The sequence below is a fragment of the Anomaloglossus baeobatrachus genome, chromosome 1 (assembly GCF_048569485.1).
Source record: "Anomaloglossus baeobatrachus isolate aAnoBae1 chromosome 1, aAnoBae1.hap1, whole genome shotgun sequence".
Classification (NCBI taxonomy): Eukaryota; Metazoa; Chordata; class Amphibia; order Anura; family Aromobatidae; genus Anomaloglossus; species Anomaloglossus baeobatrachus.
Genome location: NC_134353.1, coordinates 16,292,605 through 16,311,366, shown reverse-complemented (window position 1 = coordinate 16,311,366; position 18,762 = coordinate 16,292,605). Strand labels below are relative to the sequence as shown.

General features: G+C 44.4%; 1 protein-coding gene across 1 annotated transcript in view; it reads right to left on the bottom strand.

The window, feature by feature from the left end:
- The window catches only part of LOC142278332 (uncharacterized), a 48,048-nt gene that overhangs the window by 9,201 nt on the left and 20,085 nt on the right, over positions 1-18,762 (bottom strand). Inside the window, exon 3 of the mRNA XM_075333128.1 lies at positions 8,497-8,677. Within this exon, the coding sequence (XP_075189243.1) occupies positions 8,497-8,677 (181 nt within the window). The remainder of the gene's footprint in view (positions 1-8,496; positions 8,678-18,762) is intronic.

Below are 18,762 nucleotides of genomic sequence, written 5' to 3'. Positions count from 1 at the left end.
GTTTACTACACAGTATCCCTGTGCTTGATTGTCCGGCAAACTCGCCTGACCTAAACCCCATAGAGAATCTATGAGAGGCACCAGAGCCAACAATGCAGACGAGCTGAAGGCGGCTATCAAAGCAACCTGGGCCTCTATAACACCTAAGCAGTGCCATAGGCTGATCGCCTCCATGCCACATTGACGCATTGATGCAGGAATTCATGCAAAAGGAGCCCTGACCAAGTAATGAGGCATTTACTGTACAGACTTTTTAGGAGCCGCCAACATTTCTGAGTGTAAAATCATTTTTTCAGTTGGTCTTATATAATATTCTAATTTTCTCAGATAACTTTTGGGTTTTCATTGGCTGTAACCATAATCATCAACATTAACAGAAATAAACACTTATAACAGATCCCTCTGTGTGTAATGACTCTATATAATATATAGGAATAGATCCCTGTGTGTAATGACTCTAGATAATATATAGGAATAGATCCCTCTGTGTGTAATGACTATATAATATATAGGAATAGATCCCTCTGTGTGTAATGACTCTATATAATATATAGGAATAGATCCCTCTGTGTGTAATGACTCTATATAATATATAGGAATAGCTCCCTCTGTGTGTAATGACTCTATATAATATATAGGAATAGATCCCTCTGTGTGTAATGACTCTATATAATATATAGGAATAGATCCCTCTGTGTGTAATGACTCTATATAATATATAGGAATAGATCCCTCTGTGTGTAATGACTCTATATAATATATGTGTTTACTTTTTTGTATTGAATTAGTGAAATAAATGAACTTTTTGATGATATTCTAATTTATTGAGATGCACCTGTATATGCTCGAGAGCAATTGCGGCCTCCAATATGTGGACTGCACTATAGAACCTATGCATAAATGGCTAAATAAACATAGATATAATATTAGGCCTGGGATTTTCCAACACAGCGTTTCTAAACACTATTTAATGGAACATGATAAGAATCCAGGCCTTCCACAAATAACACTTCTGGAACACATTTCAGAATCCGCGCCTGAGCCTATTGAAAAATTGATATTAAGAGAATCTTACTGGATACTTCCAATAGGTGGCGCTGCGCTAGAGTTTGTCTCCTTTCCTGGAGAGACAATTTGAATATTCCCCAGAGGGGCATGGCAGCTATAAGTCCCCTTACTTTACTGGCAGCCAGACTGGCTTGCAAAGTCTCCTTAAGGAGAATAGTGTTCCCCCGTGGTCCCCACAAAGCTTCTCATGAGCCAGATCAGACACCCCATACTTTGCACTGACGAGGGACAAGCACCCCGAAACACCGTGTCTGCAAATTGGGATTCTGATCTGGCTTATATATCCTAGGTCATATGCAAAGGATTGTTAAAAATCCACATTTGACTTTTAGGATCGCTACTTCCAATAGGTGGCGCAGTGCTCGAGTTTGTCTCCTTTGCTGGAGAGACAATTTGGATATGTAAGTCAGCCACTTTGAGTCCAGAGGGTTTCAGTATGAATATAGAAAAAAATCAAGTGATTAGTAAGAACAACAGCTCACCCACTGAATGATCCTTAATGGCATTTTATTGTAACAAGGGTTTGATTTCAACTATATTATAAATGTGTAAATGTATATGTGTGGCGCCCTTGCCTAGCCAGGTCGTCACAGATAACACACAAACACCCCACCCCCATTAGACAGGGACACCAGCCAAACACAAAACCCTTGTTGCCTCCCTCCAGGGTCTGATGTTCACACCAGGTGGGGTGGAGCCAAGTGGTTGGCCCCACCCACCGAGGAGTTCACAGGTCTGGAGGCGGGAAAAGTGTCAGAGTTTGGAGTTTGAAGTGAGAGGAGTGAGCACTTGGGTGTCTGGGTTTGTGGCCCAGGCAATGACAGCAAGGTTGGCAGACGGTGGTGGCCGTCTGCAGGAGTGGTGGGCAACGGGGAACTGTAGGACCGGGGTCAAGCGACGGCCCGCCGGTACCGACCGGGGAGCGAAGTGAAGCCAGCACACACAGGCAGGGCCATCGGACCCCAACCAGGCTTGGAGCCGCCGACAATAGTCTGATCCGAATGTGCCCGGAACCCCAGGGGTTTCATAACAGCAAAAGTCCCGATTGAAGGCAACCGCTCACATCGTGAGGGTATACAGCTACCGCCAAAGGCTAGAGACCCAAGGGCCAGCGGGCTCCTCCAGGACCCATACACCGGAAGCGGACTACCGTTGGGGATCCATAGTAGTCAAACGAGAACATCAAGGTGCAGGGAAAGACAGCCACTATCGCCTGTCCGGGGAGAGACACTGCAGCTGGCTGCGGGACCCGTCCATCCAGCAGTTTGGTTTACCGAGGACTTTGTACCTTTCTTACTGAGTGAGTACACCCGTGCCATCCGGCACCGCGCCGCGCTGTCCCTGCACCTCACCAACCCTGCCTCCCCGTCACATCATCGGGCCCCGGGACCACCGACCCCTACCCACGGAGGGGGGAAACAACATCCCAGCTGCTCCCTACCATCGCTCCCGGGATCCCCGTCATCAGCAGTGGTGGTGCCCATCTTCACCACGACCCGTGGGTGGCGTCACGGACTAAATCCCCCAAACCAACCACCCCTTTCACTCACTGGCGAGGAGCACCGCTCGAGTCCCCGTATCCGGCCCACCGCTCAAGCCACTGAGCAGCAGCTGCAGCGCCGGACCCGAGCATTAGCGAGCACAGCGCAGTGGTGTCCTCCCCGCCCGCGACATATGCATATCTTTTAAACCTTTTTAATTTTTAGAATTAATTTACTAATCTGATTTTATAAGGTAATTAATTTATTTTGCTTCAAGCTAGTCATAAATATTTTAACTAATTAATGTAGTGATCATGTATTTCCTACAGAAGAGTTGTAGGCAACTGAGCTATGGTAACTCCTGAGGAAGGGGGTGGAACATCCCAGAAATGTGTTGTGATTTATAGCTAATAAACTGTTTTTTTTTTATTCCAATAGGAGCCTGTTATTGCAGCGTCCAGGCACTGACAATTTTTCCTTTTTTATATCAGTCCCTCTGAGCAGCGTCGGACTGGCTACTGGAGGAACTGCAGTTATACCAGTCCTGGCCACAGTTACCTGCACTGAACTCTGGAGCTCTCAGCTGAGCTCCAAACCCACAACCTCTTGCATCCCAAGCGACATGTCTACCACTAGACCAATGATGGGAAGTGGGAAACTCTACCCCCGTTTCTTCACTATTGGCTTGTCACACAACAGGGCCAACAAAAGAAAAATACGTCGTCTGGACTATCCTTCAATAGAAACTGATAGCCTGCATGATCCATGAAATTGAATCGAGACATTAAGAGTCCATGGGCTTTCTCTGAGATTCAAACCTACAACCTCTCGCATTCCAAGCAACAAGCCTACCACTAGACCAATGATGGGAAGTGGGAAATGCTACCTCCATTACTTTACTTAATACTATTGGGAAGGTGCTGCGCAGTAATAGCTCCACATCTGCAATATTCCTGAGTGACTGACTTTTTCAGCACATGGAGTCTGCAGCAGCTGGTTCTAGGCTCAAGGTCTGGTTGTGTGACCCACGGCTTAATAATATGAGCACATTCCCTTATTACTTTTATTTAGTATACTGCGTAAAACCCTATTGCGCTTTTTTCCCTTCAGCTTCCTATATAGATTAATAACTGGTAAACACATCTTCCTGTCAACATGGAAATGATGGACGGCTGACTGTTCTCAAAAAGAACAAGGCCTGGATTTGGCCATAATTCTCAACCCCACCAGATGACAGCAGCTGAACATAAAGCCAAATCAAATGTTCCAGTCCTTTCTCCAGCAGAAACTCTCCCTACACTATTTTCGGGTACAGGGCACCAAGCGTGGCATAACAACGTCTTGTATAGACCCTATGATATTATGAGGCCGACCAATCACAGTAATGCCAGTAGCCAACATGGCAATAGCCTTACACTGATTGGCAGGCAATGGCCGCATGTGTAGTGGCTGAGAAAAGCTGAAAACTCTCATGAAAGGGACTTGAACATGGCGCTGGAGTGCCAGGACATTCAATAGAATATCGAGCACCTCGAGCACTGCGATGCTTGATCAAATACCGAGCAGTGCCGAGCACCGCCCACAGCCAATCACTCACAGAGACTGCGGCCAGCCACGGTGATGTCACGTGATCAGGAACTTCACGTGACATCACCGGATCCCCGAGGTGATAGAGCCCGGGGTCAAGCGATGGGGAAGAGTGGACTGCAATAGCGCCGCTCACAGGCACTATTGCCAACATAAGGTATTTAGGAGAAACCTTGTTTCACAACATAATATCGATGTAGCGAATAATAAATATGGGTGAACCACTTCTTTAAGTTCAACTGTTTTCATCTCTGAACCAATTTGGCTGTAGAGCAGTGGAATCAGATAACCTCTTATACAGCTGGGGGAGGATCAGATACCACCGAACATGGCTGGACAGGATAATTACACAGCTATGCAAAACATGGGTTTATAAACATTTCTTCAAATCCAATTACCGAGTCTTTTAGTTTCTTAGACCCTTATTTAAAGAACACTTCTACTTTTACCATCACATATGAGTTTTGCACAAAACGCGTGTAAAGCTACGTATTAATGAGATAAACAAGAAAAATTTGTATTGTAGCCAAAAGTATACACAATATTATTTATGAGAATTTATTGCATATTCATTCTGCAAGTTAATTGGAAATTTAGTGTTGCACCTTTTCCTTTTTTCTTGATCCATTTTCTCTTATAGCAGGTCAGCATATCTTTTTTGGGAAGCCTCCAGCAGTCGTCCCCATCATGTTCACATCCATCTACCTTGGTAACATCTTTCTATGTCCTTGACATTCTGAGAAAATCTTTCTCCTTGTTCACAGCACCATCGTTTTCAGGAAAGTCGTCCAAATGGAAATGTAAAAAACAACTTCAAATGTTTGTGTCTTCAGACAACTGAAGGAAACATTTCAGCATGTTCTCCACAATGGACTTAAATTTTGGATCTTTGTTTTTACTTTGAAATCTCTTTACAACTTCTTTAAATCCCATGCCCTTTCCTCAACAGATTTCATTTTTGTTTTCAACACATCGTCCTTTCTGACTTTCTGACTATCTGGACCCACACAATTGCCTTCCTTCAGTTTTTCTTTGGAGAGTCCCTGAAACTTGGTTCACAGATATGTAAAAGTCTCTTTCTGTCGAGCTTTCACAAGCTTCATCAGTTCAAGCTTAATGTGTAGTGGTGGCAGTAGAACTTTAGTGGGATCAACTAAACTTTCCACCGCTATGTTCATGAGTCCATGTTGGAAAGATGTTTCCGTTGGCCATCTTTTTTGGCTTCAGTGATGAGTCTTATCCCAGCTGTCCCATTCAAGCAAAAAACATGGGTGCATTGTGTGTCCTCTTTGCTGTCCAAGAACCAAAGAGAGAAATTTCAGGTCACCAGATATTGACCATCCTTGATTATCATAGTTACGTTTCTTGAGAATAAAGTCTACATTCTCATAGCTTTCCTTCAAGTGCACACAATGCCCTACAGGCACTTTAGCAGACTTGCTGCCATTGAGCAGTACAAAGACTTTCAGGGGGTTTTGGATTGTAGTTAATGTTAATTTTTTCCTCATCCCAGGAACATCACTGCAATACACTAGAACGCTAATTACACCAAACTCAGCCACCAAAGTTCAAACAAAAGGGGTAAAAATATGGTGCAAGTAAAACTTATTCAGTCAGTGTTTGTGAAAAAACCACATGATGGATTTTTTTTTAACTCAGTTCAGTGATTAAAATTATATAAAAATCCCCTCTTACTTTCAAATAATTTTATCTTTGCAGACCTGTGTAATTAGATATCACACACAATAGCCGGAGAGTAGAGATGAACAAACCTGAGGTGTGCACACACAAACAAAAAAAAATGAAAAATACCGCCCACCCTCACCTGGAAGTGGTCTGCTTATGGCTGGCAGCATGTGGGTGGAGCCACAAATTGCCCAATTACTGACTTCCATTGAGGTTTGGATCAAGTCGAGGTCAAACCGAACTTTAAGGTTTGAATGACCTGGCAAACTGAACTTCCAAAGGTTCGGTCATCTCTACTGGAGAGGATGATAATCAAATACCTCCCACCACAATTGTAGAAAATAATGTTTAGATACCATCCATTATAGCTGGAGAGGATGATATGCAGATACCAGTCTCCATGGCTGGAGAGGATGATGATCAGATACAACCCACCAAGACAGGAGAGGATGACGATCAGATAACATCCACCATGGCTGGAGAGGATGATAATAAGATACCACACACTATGGCTGGAGAGGAGATAACACCCAAAATGGCTGGAAAATCAGATACCATCCACCATAACTAAAGAGGTTCAGATAAGATACATTATGGCAGGAGAGAAAAATAATTTGAGATCAACCACCTTAAGCTGGAGAGGATGATAATAAGATACCATTAATCATAGCTGAAGGGGATGATAAGGAGACATTGTAGAATGTTGTGATGTTGTAGATGAGAGAGGGACTCCAGATTCCCTGGGATGCAACATAAAACACCTGTCCTGGATGGGTGTGTGTACTTTGGCCATGTGGGCTGCGAACACCTACAGGCTGCACACTACCATTGATTTTAGCTGGCCAGGACAAGACAACAACTTAGGGCTTTTGAAAGCTCAGCTCTTCCATAGGTCAGAGATCATGCCGGGGTGTAGGCCTTTGATTTTGACAGGGACTCATGCTTGGGGCACTGGGTAACATTCTCCCCCAAGCCACCAGATCTTACCTCTTCTGACATCAGAGCCATCAGCCTCTGCCATCCACTTCATTCTGCTCTTTCCACAAAACACCACAACTCCATCATATCCTCCTTTTCCTTACAAAGTTGCACTCTCCCACTCATACCTTGGGCTTCCTTCAGGTCTCCACCGATTCTGTGTTGTCCATCTTCAAGGATAGAAATTTTCCTTCCACTTTGTCCAACAGGGGAAGACATTATTAGTGATGGGGTACCATCTCCATGCTTGGTAGCTCTGTCAAAGAGCACGACTTCTCCAGGACTGGCCAGATGTGTGTGCCTTTTCGCTCTATTGCCGCGTACACTACTGTCCATCATCTGAGGGCAGATGCTCTATGCTATCTTCAACTTCACTGTGGTCGCCATGTTCAATGTAGCCCGTGTCCTCCCGCCAACACTTTGATCTTCCATCGGTGAGACTACACCAAAGGTAGAATAGTTGTAGCCAAAGGCAAGGGATTTACTCCAGATGCCTTGAAAAGCTACAATAAACACCTGGCATTGGTTGGTTGTGTGGATTTCTACTGTGTAGGCTGGGAACCCCTACAGATTGCATACATCTGCTGGTGTTGGCTGACAAAGACCAGATTATGATTTACATGCACAAGGAGACCAACTGTTTGTTCACTGTTCACTTTCAGCCACAACTCTTAACTGGATAGGTTATTGTCATTCACAACTTTATATTCTAGATAGCAGCCACATATCTTCCAGCATGTAAACATTATGAGCCACAGTTCAACTTCCTTCAAGGTTTCATTCGATCTAACTTGGCTGGTGATTCCCAGTGCAACCTAGTCCAGCGCTACAATGCACAGTGATGGTCAACTTCCTTTCCTGCATTCCCATGTCCAGTTTGCTTAGGGGCCTGATAAAGATGAAACTTTGTACTCCCGGACATCCAGTGGGAAACCACCTGTCAGGCTGACTATGTTCATACCGCTGTTCAGAATAACCTGGTACTTTGATAGTTTAGAGGCTTGGCCACTAGAATCCTGCACTAGTAGAAGTCATTCGGAACCTTGACGGTTAAGGAGCCAAGATGTTAGGGTTCCATCCTCAGGCTCCTATAGTCCAGAGACACTCCATTTGTGCTTCGGTCTCACGTTACAATGCTGTTCCCACCCTGTGTCTCAGTCTACTCTCAAGGATCACGTTATCTTGTCTTCTGTCTCCTTTTCTCCACTGCCACAAACCACCCACTCTATGCAACCTTTACGACTGACCGACTATACATCTCTCATGTATGCTCACTAGGTCTTCATTGATTATTTCCAGAATGTACCATCACTTTCCCAGTCAGCTGACCCCTCCTAGGGTGGGCTAGTCCCAACTCCACTATTTCTGTCCCTGCGATCTGTTGCTGAGCAGAACTTGCTTTCAAAATGGTCTTGTATCAATACTGTACATAAAATGTTATCAACACTGATATATTTTATGAATGACACACTATGCATAATACCTAAATTACGCAGGAACATCACAATACAATATACAGGACACATGACATCACAGTATTTACAAAAGACACAAGACACTCTTCACACTACAATACTTGACAAGACAATAAAGTGATTGGTATCTTTAGGCAAGGAATGTGACTACCAATGTTCACCATTCTTACAATACCACACACCATGATATTGAGATACCACTGGGGACAGAAAATATTTACCTCAGTCTCATTAGTTTCCGTGAAGTTCCAGTTGTGAGAGGTGGATGCATTTATATTTACAGTTGCCTCGGTCTCGGCTATAAATGGCACTCCAGCTTTAAATTTAAGAGAAGCACCAACTTCAATTATAAATCCGTGACCCTGGGAGAAGGAGCTGGAGGACTTCAATGTTTTTTCAAACCTGCCCAAGAAAAATACAGATCTGCTGTTATCTCCAGGAAAGTGAGGAGTAAATTCTTGTAAATGAGCTCAGTAATTGCCAGACTGCTGTATCTTATCTTCTTAGAAGACTCTCTTATAAGAGAGTTAGTACCTTGGAGATTGGAGTACCTTGGAGTACCTTGGAGAGTACAATTGGAGAATGGCTGACATGGTACCGATATTTAAGAAAGGTAAGAGTATGGATTAAGGCAACTGCCGTTTGGTAAGTCTGATGTCTGATATCAGTGGTGTGCAATGTTTTTGAGGACATTTTAAGAGAGGACATGCAACAATATATTAGAGAAAATAATATAATAACTGACAGACAGCATGGATTCATGAAAGATAAGTCGTGTCTAACCAACCTGTTGGGGTTCTATGAGGGGGTAAGTGCAAACCTGGATATTGGTAATGCAGCTGATGGGATTTATTTATACTTTGCAAAGGCATTTGATCCTGTACCACATAATAGCCTTATTCTAAAGCTCCAGAAGCAAGGACTGGGGGAAACTATATGCAACTGGGTAAGGAATTGGCTAAAAGATTGGAAACAAAGAGTGGTCATAAATGGTACAGTCTCTAAATGGGCTACAGTTAGCAGTGGGGAACAGTAGGGATTTGTACTGGGAGCAATGAAGGCCACAAGGATCTGTACTGGCAGCGGTGGGGACCGTAGGGATGTGACAAGGAAGAAGTGGGGATCACAGGGATCTGTACTGGGAGCAGTGGGGTGCCGCAGAGATCTGTGCTAGTACTGATTCTTTTTAATCTCTTTATTAATGACCTTGTGGATGGGATTGACAGTAAAGTGTCAGTCTTTAGTGATGACACCAAACTATGTAGGATATTAAAAACGGACCTTGATTAATCAGTATTACAAAACAATCTGGATAAGATGTCAGAATGGGCAGATACTTGGCAAATGAGTTATAATCTTGATAAATGTAAAGTTATGCACCTAGAATGGAGTAATCCTATTTAGAGGTGAGTGAACCTTCTGCGGTTCGGTTCGCCGAACCGAACTAAGGGTGCGCTCACGAACCTTTAGTGAACCAAACTACGAACCTTTATCAAACCTTTACAAACCCCATTGGATTCAATGGGAGGCCAAATGTAAGGCACAGAAAACACCTTTAGAAGAGTCGAAAAGTTTCCAAACCAGCAAAAATATGTTTTACAGTCCAGTACCAATGTTTTGGCTTAGCCATTAGCTTCCTAGACTATTGACAGAAGAAATATAGAGGTGGATGATGTTGATGTAATTGTTTAATAACAGTAGTTCTGGTGATGTTGTGCTTTTGTTTATGTAGTGATGTTGTGACATTGGTTCTAGTGAAGTAGTCATCTGCCAATGACCATTCTGGTGATGTGGTCATGTTGATTCTGGTGTTGAAGTTGTTCACTGAACGTGGTTCTGGTGATTTTATTGTATATTGACTGTGAGTGGTTTTGGTGTTGTATTTGTCTTTTGGCAGTGGCTCTGTTGATGTAGTTGTATACTGACAGTGGCTTTGGTGATTTAACTCTGTACTGATGGTGGTTCTGGTAATGTCATCATGTATATATATATAGTAATATTTATTTTTTTGGACTTTATGCTAGAATATGAAACGTTCAGTGTGTTGGACTAGAAAGCTGTCTGAATGAGACCTTTAATTGCAGCCAAATAACTATTTTACTAAATCCCTCATACACTTTAGACTGTTGCCAGATCATTCGTCCGGCTATAATCTGGCCCATCTCTCCCATACACAGGACTGCTTTTCCGTTCTTTTCTGAGAGAAATGCTACTAATAGAAATGCGCACAACCTCTGTCGTTCGGTTCACCGAACTGAACAGAACAACTGATACATTTGCGGAGCCTTTATCGACTGAAACTTTGAACCTTATCTGAACCTTTCAAAACCCCGTTGGATTCAATTTGAGGCCAAACGTAAGGCACAGAAAACACCTTTTGGGAGGTCAAAAAGCTTCCAAAAGAGCAAAAATGCATTCTCCCGCAGACTATTCAAAGTGTGCTCCAACATGTAGATGATTGGAATACTGATGCTAATATGGCATCGACTGTGGTAAAATATTTGTAGCCACTTTGAAACTGTGCAGGAGGGTGCAGAGGTCCTTCATCAGTGCCCACTCTGCAATTCTGATTTGCCACACATCCATACTGCGTTTTACGAGGTTATGCATCATGGCATAGTGCACAAGGGCTTGCTGCTGCTGCCACATTCGCTGAAACATGTGCAGAGTGGAGATCCACCATGTCGACACATCGCATATCAATCAGTGGAAGTGAGCTGAGCTCACACCAACCGTGCCTTGTGCAGCAATGCATCAAGCCCATGATAGTGGGCTAGAAATGTCTGTACAACCAGGTTGAGGATATGGGCCATGCAAGGCACATGTGGGATGTCACCCAGGCATTAGACCGCTAACAGGTTTGCACCATTGTTGCACATGTCCTTCCCTGGCACCAGGTTTAGTGAAGACAGCCGTTGATACTCTAAAGTGCACAGTAAAGAAGGGGGAAACACAGTACCTACAATGAAATCCTCCCTCCGATTCACTACCGAGCAGTGGAGGTTGGCACCCTTGTAGACAAAATGGTGTCCCACTCATCGACGACTGCCCTAAAATTACCCAGCAAAACTTCTGCCAGAGCAACCATAAAAGATAGAAAAATTGCAGTGCTTTAACTAAAAAGTGATACTAGTGCAATCAGCAGGGCTTACAATAAACCCACATTGGGTCATACACCTCTGCTAGGTCCACCCCTTTATAAATATATCAGGTAAGTTACCATATTCTTAGGGTCAGTCACACAGTTGAAGCGATGTGCGGTTGCCAAAGAAATCTAGTACAGTAGGTTGTCCAGTAATGGAAGTGGTTCTCATTTCTCTTGGGATCAGGATTGCAGAGTGGGCACTGAGGAAGGCCCTCTGCTCTGCACCCTCCTGCACAGTTTTGAAATGGCTACAAATATGTTTAACACTGTCGATGCCATCATCAGCATCACTATTCCACTCATCTACATGTTGGAGCACACTTCAAACAGTCTGCGGGAGGAGGTGGGGTTCACAGAAGAAGAGGAGGAAGCAGAGGAGGATGAGTAAGGGATACCATTTCCTGTAAGGTCTGGACAGTCTTCTCCCAGGCGGGTGTCATGGGAGGGTGGATTTCATCAATTGAGGAGGGCTCATGGTAACAGACAAACTGGTATTGAACGTTCAAGAGCCAAGGAATAAATGGAGGAGGAAGAGTTGATGGGCGCTGAACACTCAGGACATGTAAAAGATATTGATCCCATCTCTTTTGTCTGTGGTTGTTGGGAGGAGGAGAGAGCAGGCAAACTTAAGCATTACCCTGCCATCAACATAACATGGACTTGGAAGCGTCCAGCACATGAGCGCCTTCCTGCTGCACTATCTGCAACATGATGTTTGTATTGTTAGTATTAGATATAATGCTGACTACTGGGTTGCCACTGTTAAGGCCCTGTCACACACACAGATAAATCTGCGGCAGATCTGTGGTTGCAGTGAAATTGTGGACAATCAGTGCCAGGTTTGTGGCCGTGTACAAATGGAACAATATGTCCATGATTTCACTGCAACCACAGATCTGCCAAAGATTTATCTCTGTTTGTGACGGAGCCTTTAGATCCATGGTACAAGAGTACATGTAGCAAGATCCTTTCCCCCTGGAAAGAGATATGTGGATGCTGATGCTTGTAGACCATCTTAAGAGTAGTTTTCCACAAGACAGCAGTGAGCACCCAGTATGCATCACAGTTATAGAATTCCAACAGCGGGAACATTGCGTCATCAACCCAGAAATATTAGCAGCAGTTCAAGTGGCAGAAGCAAAATCTGTGAGGTTTGGCACACAATTTTTTAGACCATTACATGCACCAACAGAACAGAGTACAAGTCAGAGACATAGTAAACGACTGGAGAGGATGGTGCATTAGTATCTAGAGCTCAATATTGAAGCCCTAAGGGGGCAGTGGACCTTTTTGAATGTTGGTCTTCAAAAGTGGAAGTGTGGCCTGAGCTCAACTTGCACGCATTGGAAGTTTTGGACAGCCAGCCAACCAGTGTTCTCTCAGAACGTGTCTTCAGCGCTGCTGGCTGTGTATTGGCTTTTCCCTAAGAGTTTTGACTGCCTAACTTTCATCAAGATGAACAAGTTGTGGATGTACAATGACTTTGTCACCCCAGTCCCAGACTGTGAGGACTATGTGATGGGGTAGTGCCAGGGTTCTGGGAGCAAGAAACCTACACCTGTCTGTCATCTTGCTGTCTCTGGTGAAGGTAGAAATGCTGGTTCAAGCGTTGATACAGGGTCGGTCCCATGCATCCATGTTGCAGCGTTGGACTATTTGTAGTCTGTGACAATTGTTGCCACTTTTTCTGTTGTCTGAACTTAATTTTTGAAAATGTAGAGACTCCAAGTATGGTCTTGAAATTGTTTATCTGTACTGGCAGGTGTGTGAGAGCAAGATGCCTAATCCTGTTACTCATCCACTTTTTCATTTTTAAAATGGAAATGCCATGCCACATCCTGTGTGTTGACTGGACCATACATCCCTGCTGTGCAAAGACATGGGGTGAGGGGCAATTGATAACATTTCAGGCAAACAGCATGACAGTGTCACTAATTATCAAGACTCCAAGATGGGTCTCCAAGTTGTGTCTTGTCTGTACTGGCAGGGGTATGAGAGCACCAGCCCTACACCTGTTTATCATCCAGTTCAATATTTCTTATCAATAGTCAATAGTCTAGGAAACTAATGGGTATGCCAAAACAGTCGAGGAAACTAATGTAAAACGTATTTTTGCTGTTTTGGAAGCTTTTTGACCACCTTCTCCCCGAAGGTGTTTTCTCTGCGTTAGGTTTGGTCTCCCATTGAATCCAATAGGGTTTAAAAAGGTTCGTTCGGTGCGTTCGGTGTGGCAAACAGTTCTGCAAACTTAGTGTGTGTTTGCTGAGGCTCAGTGAACCGAACGTTGAAAGGTTCGCTCATCTCTAGAGATTAGCCACCCCCCTAGTGTTTGAGTTTGGTTCGGTTCGTCGAACGGCGGGTGTGTTCGTCGAATGTTCTACAAACACCTTCGAACCCCATTGAAAACAATGGCAGGCAAACACAAACACATACAAACACATTATACATATACACATACAGTTATTAATAACCATTGCCATTTACTTACAGGTCCTGCGACGCATCCTGCAGACTCCTGCTGCTTCTCCTTCCGATCATCGCTGTGTCCGCCCGGTAACCAGCACTGATGATAGGACCTTTCCGTGATGTTATAGCATGTGACCAGTCATGTGTGTATTATGTCATTGGCTACAGACTGGTCACATGGCTATGATGTCATGCTAGGTTCTGTCAGTACATGTCGCCAGTATTCGGTGCTCGCTCGAGCATCTCCTTACTCAGTATACTCGGCGAGTGCCGGCGAGATACTCAGGCACATGCTTGGCTCCCCATTCCTGCATGTTGGCGCTCTTTACAGAGTCAGCCCACATGCAGGTACTGGATGCCACAGCCGGTGAATAGCAACGCCAGGAATCAGGTGTTTGGGATCACCATTGCTACAGTAACCCGCTTGTCAGGTTACTATTGCAACGGTGACAGCGGTGACGTCACCGCTTACAATCCGCAGCCTCTGCTCACTCATTGAGTGATTAGACTACACGGGGGCGGAGGAGCATCTTCCTCCCCTATGCTGTCTGATGTAGCAAAGCTGCATGGGTTGAAGGAGAAAGAAGACAGAAGACCAGGATCGTGGAGGGGTGAGAGGGAGTAATAAACATGGAGTCTCTAAGTGTGTTTGTGTATTTATTTTAATTAAAGTATTTTTTCTCTGTGTGGCATCTTTTTTTAACTCTTTATTGGAGATTCTTAATGGCCGGATCAAACTTGCCTGACATTAAGAATCTCTGGCTTAATACTAGCAGCGAGCCACCCGGCATCAGTGCCGCTGGAAGAGTTGGATACAGCGCCAGAAGATGGCGCTTCTATAAAAACGCCATTTTCTGGGGAGGCTGCGGACTGCAATTCGCAGCGGGGATGCCCAGAAAGCTTGGGCACCCTGCGCTGCAGATTCCAATCCCCAGCTGCCTAGTTGTACCTGGCTAAACACAAAAATATGGCGAAGCCCACGTCATTTTTTTTTTTAGTTTTTTGGCAAAAAAAAAATGCTTCCCTGGATTTTCCATTGCGAGTGAAGCAGTGGGGGTTAGCAGCCAGTAGCTGCTTGGATTACCTTTAGCTACCAATACAAAAAATGCAGCGGGAGCCCACATAATTTTTTTAAATTATCTATTTAAATAACTAAAAAAAAATGGGCTTCCCTGTATTTTGATTGCCTTACATCACAGTACTGTAAAAATAAATTAGTAAAAAAATAACATAGCGCTTCGCGGTATTTTTGTTTCTCAGCACAGATAAAGCAGACAGCTATGGGTTGCCACCCCCATCTGTCTGGCATTACCTTCGCTGGGAATCAAAATACAGGGAAGCCCATTATTTTTTTTTATTTAAAAAAATAGTTAAAAAAAAATGCGTGGGCTCCCGCCATATTTTGATCGCCAGTCAGGTAAAGCCAGGCAGCTGGGGGTTGGGATTCTCGGCAGCCCACAGCCACCCCTGGAAATGGCGCATTGTTTCTAAGCACCATTTCCAGGCACTTTATCCGGCTCGTCCAGCGGCTGTGATGGCGGTGGCTCACTGGGTAATAAAGGGGTTAATACCAGCTTTGTATTCTCAGATGGTACTAAGCCCGAAATTCATGGTGTCACGTCAAAATAGACATGGCCACCATGAATTTCTTGGAAAGATAAAAAAATAACACAGAAAAATATTTTAATTAGAAATAAAACACAACACAATTAGTTTCTCCATCTTTATTGAACTAAAGAACCCCCCCCACTCCGCTGTAGTCCTGGGTCAAGGGTCCCATGATGTCCAATCCAGATCTAATATGATCTGATCAGTTTGCTGGAAGGCAAAGCGATCAGATGATGTGTCAGGTGTTCAAGGACCTGAATCACACGACACAGCAGCTGATTGTATAAACGGCTTTTATACAATCAGCTAATGCATCAGTGCAAAAAAAAAACTTCACACGTCTGTGCTGACTCCCTTCCGATCGCTGCAGGAGTCGGCGGTAATCATCTGATGAAGTCTCCTGACTGCAACAACTGATAGTTAAGCCGGCTGGGCGGTAAAAAGCCGGCCTCAGCGCTGGACTTATACTGTCAGCTATTTTCATCAGGTGACCGCGTCAGCTGATCATCGCCAGGTCCTGCAGCCATCGGACGTGTCCAAGGAGTCTGCACACAGCCGGAGCAGGGGTGGCGGTACCGGGAAGAGGAGCTGGGAGCGGACATGTCGGGAGTCTGCAGACAGGTGAATATGACATTTTTTTTTCTACTGTTCACTTTTGATTTCGCAGCTGCTTCCACCTCCCATCTGGACATGGCACCGCACGGGAGTGGACATGGCGCCAGACGGGAGGTGGAAGCAGGGGTGGCGGTACCGGGAGGATCCACTCTTCTGTGTTTACAAACACAAGGAATCCTTTTCCTGTACACGTGATTGTACTACCCACCCCTTGTGTTTATAGCTGTGTTTATAGCCATAGAAACGCTTATGGTCCCGTTACACATAGAGACGCACCAACGATCCGACCAGCGATCCGACCTGGCAGGGATTGTTTGTGCGTCGCTACATGGTCGCTGGTGAGCTATCAATCAGGCAGATCACCACAGCGACCAGCGACCAGCCACCAGCGACCCGTGTAACGACGCTGTGGTTGGTAACCAGGGTACACATTGGGTTACTAAGCAAAGCGCTTTGTTTGGATACCCGATATGTACCCTGGTTACCAGCTTACTGCAGGCTCCCAGCGCTGGCTTCCAGCACACGTAGCTGTAAAAAGCTATAGTTACGCTTTTGGTGATCTAACCGTTATCGAACATAACCTCGAACTCTCGAACGTTAAGCAAATCGTTCGAGTTCGTTGAACGACTCGAACATCGCCAAAACAACTCGAATTTGAAATTGGCGAACGGTTCGATTCGAACAACTCTCATTTCTACTCATCTCCACTAAACATCTCTGGCTATCATTAATCAGGGAACACAGTTTAAAACTGGACATGAGGATCCTTATCTCCAACAACAATCATCAGTCAGAGGTACAATTACACATCTAAAGACATACTGATAGTGAATTTAGATTGTGAGCCCCAATGAGGACAGTGTTGTAAGTGTATGTAAAGCACTGTGGAGTTAATAGGTGGGGCTAGGTTGGGGCCAATAGGTGAATAAAAATTGTTAATTTTGTTATTATCTAATATATAAAACTGAGTGTATGCATGTGTGTGTGTGTGTGTGTGTGTGTGTGTGTGTGTGTATGTATGTATTTATGTATGTGTGTGTGTATGTCCACTAAAGGTATCTGCACTGTCGCATTTACAATCACAAATTTTTGCACAGACACCACCTGTGACCCAGGGAACATCATAGACTATGTTTTGACGGGAGAATTTAACCCCGAGCTTGACAGTTACTCTCCAAAAAATCTGCCTACATTAAAGTGAATGGAGTCTGAAACTACTGGTTATTAATAGGAGCTGTGATTGGTTGCTATAGGAACAAAGGACCGTCACAGTATAAGAAGCTTCTGTGTGAGGTAACATGATGTTGGTGGGGAGATGGATAGAGAGACAGAGAGAGAAAGACAGACCAAGACAGACAGGGAAAGAGACAGAGAGAGGGAGAGACAGACAGGGACAGATGGTAAAAGAGACAGACAGAGACAAACGGTGAAAGAGACAGACAGAGACAGACTGGGAAAGAGACAGACAGAGATAGACGGGAAAGATACAGACAGAGACAGATGAGAAAAGAGACAGACATGGAAAGATACAGACCGGGAAAGAGACAGACGGGAAAAGAGACAGACAGAGACAGGCAGACAGGGACAGAGACAGGCAGACAGGGAAAGAGGCAGACAGAGAGACAGACAAAGACAGGTGGGGAAAGAGACAGACCTGGATAGAGACAGACAAGGAAAGAGACAGACAGAGACAGGATGACAGGGAAAGAGACAGACAGCAAAAGACACAGACAAAGACAGACAGGGAAAGAGACAGGAAAAGAGACATGGAGACAGACAGGGAAAGAGACAGACCTGAGAAAGAGACATACCTTGAAAGAGATAGATGGGGAAAGAAACACAGAGATAGAGACAGAAGGCAAAAGAGACAGATGGCGAAAGAGACAGACAGGGAAAGAGACAGACAGATGAGGTAAGGGACAGAAACAGACAGACGGGAAAAGAGACAGATGGGGAAAGACAGACGGGGAAAGAAACAGACGAGGAAAGAGACAGATGGGAAAGAGACAGACGGGGAAAGAGACAGAGACAGACAGATGGGGAAAGAGACAGACAGATGGGGAAAGAGACAGACGGGGAAAGAGACTGACCTGGAAAGAGACAGACAGGGAAAGAGAGAGACAGACAAAGAGACACAGAGAAAGAAACAGATAGGCTAAGTTCACACACTGCGTTTTTTGACGCTGCGTTTTTGTGCATTTTTGCAGCAAAAAACGCACAAAAACACATCCGCGGCAAAAAAACGCATGCGTTTTTGCTGAGTCTTGGTGCGTTTTTTGCTGCGTTTTGCTGCGTTTTTGCTCACTGCGTTTTTATGCGTTTTTTAACAGTACACAATGCCATTAAACATTGTTGAAAAAAAAAAAGGTCTGATGTCCTCATTTCCTTCTTCAATATGTTCTTCATTCTCCACTAGTGTATACAGGAGAGCAGACAGCTGCAGAACTACAAGGCTCAGCATGCTCCATCCAGGACTGTATGCAGGAGTTTTTGCCCCCCAAAAAATTACGGAACAAAACAATGGAAAAGATCCAGCTGGACTCCAAGGGGATGAATAAAAATGCTTCTTTATTTGTAACTTGATTAAAAATAAATATCCATATTTCAAGTGAAAACACCGGCTTGTGCACACTGATGAATGGCAGATGTATGC